At 47.3% G+C, this 12,335-nt stretch overlaps 1 protein-coding gene across 1 annotated transcript; it reads right to left on the bottom strand.

Moving 5' to 3' along the window:
- Positions 1-819: 819 nt before the first annotated feature.
- Positions 820-12,079, bottom strand: Cct5 (chaperonin containing TCP1 subunit 5). Its single transcript, XM_006979973.4, has 11 exons — positions 11,929-12,079; positions 8,711-8,771; positions 8,063-8,227; positions 6,317-6,515; positions 4,901-5,093; positions 4,675-4,824; positions 4,050-4,169; positions 3,285-3,470; positions 3,055-3,192; positions 2,678-2,858; positions 820-1,056 (listed from the first exon to the last, which is right to left on the bottom strand). The coding sequence occupies exons 1-11, from the start codon at positions 12,031-12,033 to the stop codon at positions 929-931; spliced, it is 1,626 nt and encodes a 541-aa protein (XP_006980035.1). The 5' UTR covers positions 12,034-12,079; the 3' UTR covers positions 820-928.
- Positions 12,080-12,335: the final 256 nt, after the last annotated feature.

Raw genomic sequence — 12,335 nt, 5'->3', positions numbered from 1 at the left:
TGAATTTGTAGCTTCTCTTTTAAACAAGCGTCTGTGTCTGTATGTGCCACACAGGTGGAGGTCAGAGGACAACTAACGGCAGTCTTTACCACGTGGGTCCAAGGTTCAGTCTGCACCACCTGCAGGCCTTTTTCTCTGACAGCAACGCTACGACTAGCTATCATCCTGCTGTGTCCCACACTCTCCCCAAGCACCGGCACTGTGTCCAAGACTGGGCTCCAAAGGGCCGTTAAACCGGTGGAGGTGGAGGAGGAGGAGAGAGCCCATAGCCTACCTCTGCAAGGAATGAGGCTCCAGATGTCATCAACAATGTCCTGCTTTTCCTGGGATCCCCCCTGAAACAGGGAATGCCAGGTTGCCTGGGTGGGCCTTGACCCCCCAGGCTTAAGCAGTTATGTTACATGAGCCAAGAAGGCACCTGTGCCTCAACTGTCCTCTAAGCACATGCTACAGGCACAGTGCTGCCCATGCCAGTTCTGACTGGCACATGAGCTAACTGGCCACTGTCCAGCAAGCCTGGGGGCATGTGAGAGAGGATTTGGTCTCCGGCACTGGTGTCATCAGTCCTAAAGTGTTTGTACAACCCAGGAGCACCCTCATGGACCTCTACAGTCAGGACCGCTCTGCTTCCTGACGGGGAGTTCCTGTCCCGTCAACTGCAGAACAAACCCTGACAACAGGACCGCTAAGCTGTGAAAACAGTATCTGTCGTCTGTATCTGCTTCCTTACACGGTTAACTGCAGATGCAGGATGCTTACAGACATCTACTAACACAGAGGCCGTGAGAAGGTATCCCGCACTGAGCTCTGAACAAGGGGCACGGTTACCAAAGAGCCGCTTTTATTCCAGCATCACAGGCTGAGGACCAGTGGTCACTGCAGATGCGCACAACACACCCTTTATTAGTCAAGTGGTGGATGGTACATTTTATTCTTCAGACTCTCCAGGCTTACGGATGTCATCAATCTTCAGAATCATTCTAACCATCTGTGTGGCAAGAGAGATCTGCTGCTTTTTGCCAATCAAGGTTTCTATGACATGCTGGTGCTGCATATCTGAAAAACAAATACAGGAACCAGTGGTCTCAGAGCAGGCAATTTACTGTCAACAAGCAGTTCAACTCATGTAGTCATCACAAAGCTACATGTAGCAGGCTGTAGTGTGCTTATCCGTGCTCCTAGTTACTGGGGAGGCTGAGGTTCAAGGTCAGCATGGGCAACACAGCAAAATTCCACTTCAAAAGCAAACATGGTTTAAGATTGCGCCATTTGTCAGTCACGGACAGAGAGAGGCTCACGGGGCCCCATCTCTCCCTGCTATCTACTGAGCCCTGGTGGACTCTGGGTGATCTATGTCTTCAGTTGGGAGAGAGCCCACTGGGCTCCAGTGGACAGTTTTACAAACCTATGGTCATAGAGACAGTCCTGGTTAAACTCTAATAGAACTAAAGGCAGGAATGTGGGAAAAAGATTTATAAAACAGGGTCTGGGGGCAAGAATTCATCATATCTGCATCTATATCAATATCAAAGTGTTAAACAGTGAAGTAAATAAAAACTATATCTGTAAAAAGAAGGGCTGGAGATGGCTCAGTGATTAAGAGCATCAAGTGCTCTTAGAGAGAATCGGAGTTCCCAGCACCCACACAGCAGCTTACACCCATCCAGTTAACTCCAGGTCAAGGGGATCCCAGTGCCCTCTTCGGGTCTCCAAGAGTAGCAGACACACAAGTAGTGCACTTAAATTCATCCAGGCAAAACACTCATGCACACTAAAGAAAAATTTTTGAAACAGGGTTTCTCTGTGTAGCTCTGGCTGTTCTGGAACTCACTCTGTAGACTAGGCTGGCCTCGAACTCAAGAGCTCTGCCTGCCTCTGCCTCCTGAATCTGGGATTAAAGCCACCACCACACTGCTAATAAATTTTAACAGATAAACAAAATCCAAAACCCAAAATCCCAGCTGTAGCAGTCAATTGGTTCCAATTTTCCCCATGTCATCTTCAGATGAATTTCCTTAGTACTGAGGGCATGCTTACATTGGAAAATGGTAGCAGAACTGCCAGGGCTCATGGGTCAGTCATGGGACATGACATCTCCAAGCACCCAGAGGCACAGCAGTGAAATCATGTCTCTGCAATGTTCAATCAGTAGACACTTCATGTCAGAATATCAACACAAGTTACTTTAAGAGTTGTTATTTGTTTTGGATGCTGGAGTTGCTATTTCATAAACTGTCAAGTCCTGTGGTTGAATTCATTGCAGGAATGTAGGCATGGTCTATTAGTAAAGTAATGTAATGAAGTTCCACCAAGTTAAATGTCTGCCACTTTTTCAACAGCTGAACTGCCAAGCTGCTCGTTATAAATCTACCAAACTCCACAGCCACAGAACAGCCAGTGGCATGCTGTGAACAGAACTACGCTGTACGGAATCTGACAGCCATCTGTGTGAAGGAAGACCGTCCTGTACTGTAGTAAAATGAGTGTAGTGTGTCACTAAGACTAGGTCCCACAGCAATCAACTCAAATACTCAAACCAAGAACTTAACTAGCCACGTGCATTCAAGAACTCACATCAGACAGCCTTGTGGTATGTACTACTCCACACAGTAAGAGCACACGCTTTCCAAGTCAGTGGAAACCTGGGTCACTCACAGAGCCCCAGAAGACAACTCACCATTTGTGCCCTTGTGCAAACAGTCAATTCCAAGGGCAGGGTTGGACTCCTTCACTTGTTTGGCGCGGACTTCAGTCATGGTCTGGATGGGATTCATGCCACTGTTTTCTGAAAGGGCCATGGGGATGACCTCCAAGGCATCTGCAAAAGCTCTCATGGCATACTGCTCCAAAGTCGGGCACTGGAAGGGCACAGGGGCAGTGAGTGCACTTGGCAAGAGCCAACCTGACCCAACCACAGTTCCCTAAGTATGCACTGGAACACTTAGGACATGCTTAATAAACCACGGTTCCTTTATCTACAGGATGAAGGTGGTGGGATATAAAACATGCCTGAACCATAGACATAGTAGTTCTCACTGCGATTCTGCCCGTTACCTTATCTGCTTCTTTACTGACTGCCAGAGCGCAGGATATTTCAGCAGCCCCTCCTCCATATACAACCCGATTGTCTCGGATGAGGTTCCGGATGACACACAAGGCATCGTGGAGGGATCGTTTTGCTTCTTCAATGATCTGGGGAGAAGGTCATGTCTCAGCACCTCATGCAGTTGGAGCAAGACCCTGGACCAACTGAGCCACCTCCCAGCTCAAGGACGGATTCTTACCATCTTGTTTCCTCCTCTGATGAAAATGGTCACAGCTCTCGAGTTCTTACACTGCTCAATTACCAGCATTTTGTCTTTTGTAGTGCCAAAGGAGATCTCTCGCACCACACCAGCAAAGCCCAGCTTCTCAGGGGTAAGCTCTGAGAACCTGGGGACGATCCGCCCTCCTGTTGCAATGGCGATCAGCTATTAGAGGACAGACAGATGCGATCAATGCTAGTGAACTTCCAGAAGCAGACCACAAATGAACCACATGCAACTTAGGACCACCTTGTTCTGGGATGGGCAAAGTTTCAAGGTTCCTGCAAATTGTCTTGCAGCCCAACAGGCTCTGAGGGGCTGGTGCTACCCAGCTCTTATCATAGTCAACTTCCAACTCAGTTCTTTACAGTCTGGGTGGCCTGGTCTGCAAACCCAGCTCACACGCCCCCACAGCACAGCAGGCTGCAAAAGGAGAAGGGAAGCAAAGCTTGCCCAGCTCAGGGCTTAGGAGAGCTCTTCCTATTCTGCTGCCACTGAAGGCACAGCACCAGGTTTCCTGCCCTGAAAGTCAAGAGGGAAGCCCAGAGAGCTCATTCTACAACACACTGTCATTCAAATAAAGATGATTCTAGAATGTTCTTCCACAGTTACTCTTTCTCTAAGTTGTTGCTTTTTGGTGTGCGATGGTTATTTCAGGCAAGCTGTCAAAGTGGCACCCTAATACAGGCATACATTGCAGGTTCACCCCACACTCAGCAAGGGCTCTGAATGTCAGCCTCCTACCTCAATCTCAGGTCCTCCTACCCAGCGAACTGCAGGGAGGGCATTCTGAAGAAGTAAATGATTGGCTTCATCATCAAAGCCCCACTGGCAAATAGCCAGGTTAGCACCAGTTTCTTTAATCTGGGAAAAGAAATGCCACAACTCTTATCAATAACAAGCAGTTATTTGTTCCTCATTACATGACCTGAAAAAAACAAAGGGGGAGACGCAAAGCAGTGTGTGTGAAGTCCATGCACTGAAAAGGAACAGGAAAGCACAGAGAGAAGAAATACACAAGTGTGCATCTTCATCTGCTCCTTCCAGTACTAAAACACGTACCAACAGAAACCACTCTGCTCGCCAACTGTGCTTTAAATTCCTCTTACTCACAGCTCTCGCTTGCTCCACTCAAGCCCAGGAGAGCTGCTAACCAAAGGCACAGCTAAGACGCCAAACTCTCAAGGAAGTTCAGGGCAAACCAGCTGCTTTCCTATTATGCCATTTGGTTTTTCTTACAGTACTTATTTTTACAACTGATGCTGAACACAGGCTGCACTGCATGTTATTTGTAGCTCCGTGACAAAGTCCCCAGATGCTAATTCAGTTACTCCTGAGGAGTTGGTTCAGAGAGCAGCACAGGACTGACCTGCTCAATCATCTCTTCGAACTTCTCCTTTTCGTATTTCTGCAGGGCTTTGTAGTCCTCCACAGAGGTCACATCCAGCTTGTGCTTTGTCTTTGGTTTAGGTGGCTCAAATGGACACGTGAGAATTGCAATCTTAGCATTCTCCACTCTCTATGGGAAAGCAACAACACTGTAAGTAGAGGGTTTTAGTTCCGAGCAGTGGGAAAGTGCAGGAGCACTAACTTACTTTTGGCATCTGTGGGTGACTGAAGTCCTTATCAACGATCACACCCTTTATAAGTTTCGTGTCCTCCAGCCTCCCACCCACTTTGCCTTCCACTTTGATGAGCTCAAAGTCGACGTCTCTTCGCTCCATGTCTGCCACAGTGAGGACGGCATTCACAGCGATTTCAGCCATTTGTCGATGGCAGCTGTTCACCCTGAGAAAACACACACCTTTCTCACATTCCTTACACAACTGCAGTAACCAATCCAGCACGTCATGCAACTCAATGGGTCTAGGAAAACCAGTGCTCCTTCCTTTCCAAGTTCAAAGCAGACCGGGGACAGTAACGGCCTAGGCAAAGCAATACATCTGAGCTGTGCAAACCCCTTATGATTTGAACCAACTCTACTTCCAAGTCTTGACACCTACATGTACTTTGATTTTCCTCTAAAAAGGCATGAATCATCTGGTGGTGGCCAGGTCCACCTTAGAGCAGGATGCTCAGTTATCTACTCAGATACTAACTACATTCTAGCCTTGTTTCTGTTCTGGTTATCTGGTCCTTTGCTGCAGGTGCTCAGCTTTCCTGGGTCTTCTCAGACACTGAATGAGCAGTCCTTAGGAACTTCACAGCTCAAATTTATTGCATTTGCCTTTTATTGAGACCATTTCTTCTGCTAAAATTACCAGATACATAAAAACTTCAACAGCTCTGCATTTAAATACTGCTCACAGCGTTAGGTGATTTAACCAAGAGTTCTAAGGCTGGCAAGGTAGCTCTATGGGTCAAAGCGCTTGCTGCCAAGCCTGCTGACCAACCTGGTAGGAGAGAACAGACTCCCACAAGTTGTACACGCACACACAAATGTAAAGAGTAATAACGGGGAAATGAGAGGACAAAAAGGAGGAAATAAAGACAATTACCCCATTTTCTCTCACATGTGGAATATTTACATTGAAAAAAGTGGTATCAAGCAGGAGGGGACAAACAGGAGCAAAGTACAAGGAAACACTTATGAAATGTCATAACTCTGTGTGTAGTTATGCTTTCGCTGGGTTTTAATGCCATATTTCGGCAGCAGACTGGAGTTTCAGCCACTGTAGAGAGGAGCACCCCTAGGCTGAGACCACTTAACCTTCAGGGGCAGGAGCAGACGTTAGGAAATAGTGACAGACAGGAAGGAAGGTCAATGTTAGGGCCATCCTCCTACTGACATGACATTAAAACTTTAGAGCAGTCCATCTGCTTATTGAATAAAAGCACAAATGCTTCCCCAGAGTGACTTCCTAGTGAAGAGGGGAGGGAAAAGTGTTGGAAGAACTTTATAGGCAGAGTGACTTACTACCTGGCAATCCCACTTCCAACAAAAACAGGAAAGCAAGCAAAACCAACCCAAACAGCAGCAAACCACACTGCTCTACTGGTAGGACACGTACACTTTGGAGCCCAGCGTGGTTTTTGCAGTCTGAATTAGGGGTTCAGGGTCGTTTATGTCAACAAGCACATGATCACTGATCTTGTCCAGGTGATCTATAGCAATTCGGGCAGCCTGTTCATAGCCGTCGGCAATTCTGATCGGGTGGATGCCTCGGTCCAGCAGCTGCTCAGCTTCTTCCAACAAGGCACCAGCCAGGACTGCAAGCAAGACAGCAGACCACCAGTTTAAGTTACAAAACTAAGAAAGTTCTAGAATTGGGCTGGATGTAACCTTAGAAGCTAGGGCTATGATGGAAAGGGAGGAGCCTCCCCCTCTTAGTTTTGATCATAGTCAAGGTCTAGTAAGCTGCCCCTTAAAGATGAATTTGATAATAAAAACTTAGGCAAGCTGGGGCAGTGAGATTGGTCTGTGGTTTAAGACACTTCCTGACAATACTGACAGCACTGGAATTCACATAGTAGAATGGACTCCCAAAAGTTGTCTTCTGATTGTCCTATGACCCTCCTCACAATAAATGTACAAACAGAAAGACGTAGGCCACATGCAAGAACAATACTTTAAATGGATAGTAGCAAACTGTTTTCTGTGGCCAGGGACTTCTGCTTGGTGAGAGTATCCTGGCTTGTGGAGGGCTGCTGAGTGCCTGGTCCCTAAGCAGCAACCCGTCTCCCTTCCCCTCTTGGTGACAGAAATGAGTTTGGTTTTGCTAATTTAAAACCTGCTGCATTCCATGTATACCTACAGCAGTGCTTGGGAAATTAGGGCAATTCCAAGAGTGTTGAATAAATGACTTTAAATTGGTTGCAGCAAAGCTAACTCTGCATATATTAATGCGTTTCATCTCCTTTGATCTGTAAAGCAATTACAATTAGAATTATTTTTGTATATATACACAAGCATGCATGGGTGTGGAGGTGAGGGATGACCAGCTGGAGTCAGCTCTCTCCTGTTACCATGCAGATCCTAAGGATCAAACTTAGGCTGGCTAGACGAGCCATCTTGCTGGCCCTCAAACTTTGGATCATTTTGAAGATTCCCAATCTCAGGGGAAAAATGCTAAAAACAGTAAAACAAACAGGATACTCCCTGTTTTCTTTTCAGATGCATACACCTTTTCCAGTTAACTCTTTGAGAATTAGGAGCAGGAATCAAGGCATGCCATTCCCCTTCTATGTTTTGGTATGACAACCTGGGCATTCTCTGTCTAACCATGATAGATAGAGCCGTCAGCTCAAGGACAAGAACACTGATATGATATAATGCAACCCACAATCCAATTACCTCCTCCACATTTATCTTAACAACCTTTAGCTTAAAACCCAAATGGATCAAAAGCACCCATCAGCTGTCCTATCTCACTGCTAACTCTCCCTGCCTCCTTCCTGTTCTTTCCCAACACTTACTTCTCCAAGTCTGTCCCACTTGTGCTATGTGTTCCCCTACTCTAGTCTGTCCCACTGTCCTCAGGACCTGACACAGAAACATTAGCTCGTGTGCTGCTTCTAAACAACCTCTGAAGTTAGAAAGGCTGTTTCTGGGGCTGGAGAGATGGCTCAGAGGTTAAGAGCGCCAGCTGCTCTTCCAGAGGTCCTGAGTTCAATTCACAGCAACCACATGGTGACCCACAACCACCTGTAATGAGAGCTGGTGCTCTCTTCTGGCATGCAGGTGTACATGCAGACAGAACACTGTATACATAATAAATAAATAAATCTTAAAAAAGAAAGGCTGTTTCTTTTCTTACCAACCACTCCCGTGGTTCCATCTCCAATTTCATCATCCTGGGATTTGGACAGTTCGACCATTAGCTTGGCAATCTGATGATCAACATCCATCATGCTTAAAATGGTGGCACCATCATTTGTTACAGTTACATCGCCATCCTTATCTACCATCATCTTATCCAGCCCTAAAAGACAAACGTTCAGAAGGAAGTTGGACAAAATAATGTGTAACCAGTATTGTCAACTACTACAGGGGTTAGAGAGAGCATATCAAACAATTCTTACCATAAAATTCATTGGAAACAAATAATTCAACACATATAAAACACCCACCAAAGACATCTTTCCATCAGCTAATTGAAACTCTACACTGGAAACAGTCTAAGTGTCTCAAATCAAAGAAATGCAGATTAACCACCATATACAGAACACTGTTACATACAGTACTAACTCAAGACACAAGTGTGCTCTGGAACATGCTAAGGAAGTGAAGAAAGGCCTATCTAAAGTTGTGAGCACACTGTAAGTATAAGCCCGGACACTCAGAGCGGCTTGGCTGAACGGAGCTGAACTAAGCTGGAAGACTGCTCCACTGCATTTCTGAAGGTGTTACTGACTGTACAATGACTTCAAACCGTTATTATTAAAAATATCCATGGTTCTCTCACCGTTTGGTCCCAGTGACGTCCTCATTGTGTTTGCTACAGCTTTTGCAGCCATGATGTGAGACTAAATGAAACAGAAAAAGCAAATTCACAGTTACATGTCACTTCAAGTTGATGTAAATGAGGAGGGAGGCCTTGGGATGTAATTTCTAAAATCTAGAAATGTCCACACCAACAGCGAGGTCTGACTTGAGCAGTCACACAGCTATAAGCTTTAGTGTCAAGAGCTTTGTGTCTCGCATTTTCAGCGTGGGAAGGAGGCAGGCTGTCTCCATTACTGAACTCTGAGAACACAATGTCCAACTGTAAACACAGAACACCTTCCGTTTTCACTAAAGCTCACTGTAGAGATATACGGCATTAACCCCACCCACACAGGAGAGCCACCCTTGCTAACATTCTTAGCAAACACTATTTTCAAAAGTCAAGTTCTGAATGGGGCACGGGACCTGGAGACTGTTCTAAAATTAAAATATCTTCCACCTGAAGTCCTCGAACAATGACAGACCACACTTGGTGTGAGAGACACTAGAGTGCGGCTGGAGTGTAGCTCACTGACAGTACTGCCCAGCATGCACAGGACAGGGCTCAGTGGTCAACAGCTCCTGCAGGAGACCCAGGTTCAGTTCCCAGCACCCACACAGCAGCTCCCAACCGCCTGGACTCCAGTTCCTCTTCTGACCTCCAGAGGCACTAGAGCGCACCATACATACATGAAGGTACTCCACATACACATAAAATAAATAAATCTAAAAAAACCCAAAACCAACACACAGACATCTCATTATTACACAAATCTGCCCTTTGTCTTTAATCAACAGCAAAGTTACACGCATAACATTGTTTAAAAGTAATGTCTTTTCTGATTTATTTTCAGTCCATGTTTGATCTGTATACCTATTTTATATACACCTATACCCTGGGTCATGTAGAACTTCACAGGAGAAAAGTGTATGTGACCCATACCCACATATGCATTATGGTCATGTGACCTTCACCCACAGCAAGCATATGGTACTTTCTGTCACCTTGGCTCGCTCAGAACGTCAGAAGTTCTACAAGACCAAGGGCCAACTACATGCCCCTAAACAGATGAACCTCAATATTCAAAGGGGCTGACCCAGGACACCCAATCTTACAGCACCCATACCACTATCCTCATAGGCTGAGATCTTGATCCCTACACTCCAGGAACACACTCCGCAGCTTCACTGCAATATCTGGTCTGGTTCGTTAGTCTTCACTGAAATTCTTCTACCTCAGGTGTTAACGACAGCAATCTGCCCACACCAGAATTCACATCAATGTCACTAAAATATTAGCTGTACAAGTCTGAAAGGACCCTTCCCTGTTCCCAGACGTGCCTGGCTCTCATTCCCTTCAATGTCATGATCTTTTATTCTTGCCACCACCAACTCAGGTCAACATCACCCTACAGAATTCCAAAGCCATATCCCCTCCACTTCCTATTTGCTAATTAACTCATTTTCTAAAGAGTCCTTCAGAAACAATTCCAAAGGTTTAAAAGGACTCTTGTGCCTTCATACTGAAGTTCAAAGGCAAAGCACTCCAGAGCACTCCTCAGAGTTTCTCTAACTCATCTTATCCCCAAGGTGCAGGTGGATACAAATTTCTCTAACCACAGAAATCTTGGCTATTTTCAGAGCTGTGCAAGTACACAAGTTCATGAACGTCTCCTGTCACCCTCAATGGCTGACTACAAAACACCAAGTTCATTTTTGTCTTTGCAAACTCTGGTGACTCTTGAAATGCACTCTGACAGTATGTATTCATAATGGGCCTTTTGAATATCCACCACAGGGAAATGTCTCTCTGGGTGCTCAAGGATATTTCTGGTTGGCCAAACGGGTATATATTGAGCAGAGACCAAGAGTTCAACACCACACACAGAACAAGCTTCTACTACAAATAATCTGGCCCTGAATGCCAAGGCTAAGCTCACTGCTCTGCACCACTGGCTTTGACTCAGGTAGACTGAAGTCATACCTTCTCTATCATAGTAGCTGTGAATTTTTTGGCAATTTCCCTATGACAGTGTCCCTAAGTGCCTAATTCTGTAAACAGACCTATCCCGAGTGAGGACCACCTACAACAGTCCATGCAGTTAGCAAACGGCTGACACACTGTTAACATTAATGACATTGGCAAAATTTCTGCCTGTTGGAATGTTACTTCATCTGCAAGTCCCCTGCGGTGTGTGGGGTGTGGGGGTTGGAATTGAATGCTCTGTCCACTTCATCAGCCACTTCAATACACTGTCAAGTCCTTGGCACGACAGAAAATCTCCACTGAGAAACCAGATCCACAGAGGCTGTGTAACTGGAGTCAGTGAGGAGGTGCATTATTTCTTAATCTGTTTAAATAAAACCCTAACACTGGGTGAACAAGGACACCTCAAACCTGGAGGCATGACTGGTACTCGTCAAACCTAAGACGGGGGCTCCCTCCTTCCTCTGCGTTTTCTGTGGCAACGCTGGTCAGTGACATTCCTTTCTCATCTGGGTCCCAAGCTCTGGGTCTTGGCCTTCTTCATTCCTTCCTACCCGACAATTCGGCTCTGCCTTCCCTCAGGACAACTGCTTTGTGTCCCTGTGACGGGGGTTCAAGAGCGCCAACTTTGGGGAAACACCCTAATTTGCAGCCAACCATGCTCCACTGAAACTGTCTCCTTCCGTTCCCAAAATAGGTGTTTTCTGGCCCAAGAGCATTTACCGTCTCCTCCGAACACAAACAATGCCCTGGCCCTTCCAAACACGTGCGTGCGCACCGGGGAGTTCCTTCCATCCCCAGTGGGCAGACATCCTTCCTGCACGCGGAGAGCACACGGCCCGTCGCTTGCCCCCCTTTCTGACGCTTTTCCCATTTTTCCTACCACTGCGGACGGGCGGCACCTGTCCCGAAGGACGTGCCGTTTGCAGCCGCGCGGCGAGGGGCCACACCTTCCTCCCGTCCCGGGGGCCGCAGGCCGGCTCCCCAGGTGAGCTGGGGGATGATGCGGCCCCACCCCGCCTTCGGGTAAGGCCTCCTCCCCGCGCCCTGAGGGTGGCTGTGCACCGGAAGCCCGGAGCGGCCCCCACGGAGCCGGGGACTCTCCGGCCAGCACATGGCCGAAGTGCTCCCCGGCCAGCGCAGGCGCACAGGGGCGCTCGGAGCGGCCGCCTCCCTTCATCATCCCGCGGCCTCGCGTTCCGGGCCGTTACCTTGAGGGCCTCAAGCCCCATGAGGCGGGACTTGCGGTCCTGATCCTTGATGATGAGGAAGGGGCGCCCATACTCATCGAAGGCGAGGGTCCCCACGGACGCCATGGTGGGCGACGGAGCACAGGCGCTTCCCAACAACCGGCAGGGACCACTCCGGAATAGAGAAGGCGCCTCCCTCTCGCGAGAGGACCCAAAACCTCGCGCGCCTGCGCAGTACTGGCCGCGCGAGACTTTTTTCCCCCTGTGACTTTTTTTTAACGCCCGAGAGTACCTTCTGGAATCCGCTCTTGGAAACTTCTATTACCCAGGAAGCTGGGGGGGGTTATTCCAAAACTCGGAAGGCAACTTCTAGAGCCCAAATACTAGTGCTAATACTAGATCCAATTCGGTTATTTATTCAAGGTGTT

Source organism: Peromyscus maniculatus, chromosome 15 (genome assembly GCF_049852395.1).
Source record: "Peromyscus maniculatus bairdii isolate BWxNUB_F1_BW_parent chromosome 15, HU_Pman_BW_mat_3.1, whole genome shotgun sequence".
NCBI lineage: Eukaryota > Metazoa > Chordata > Mammalia > Rodentia > Cricetidae > Peromyscus > Peromyscus maniculatus.
The sequence above is the reverse complement of the archived record's forward strand: the minus strand, read 5'-3'. Positions and strand labels throughout refer to the sequence as shown.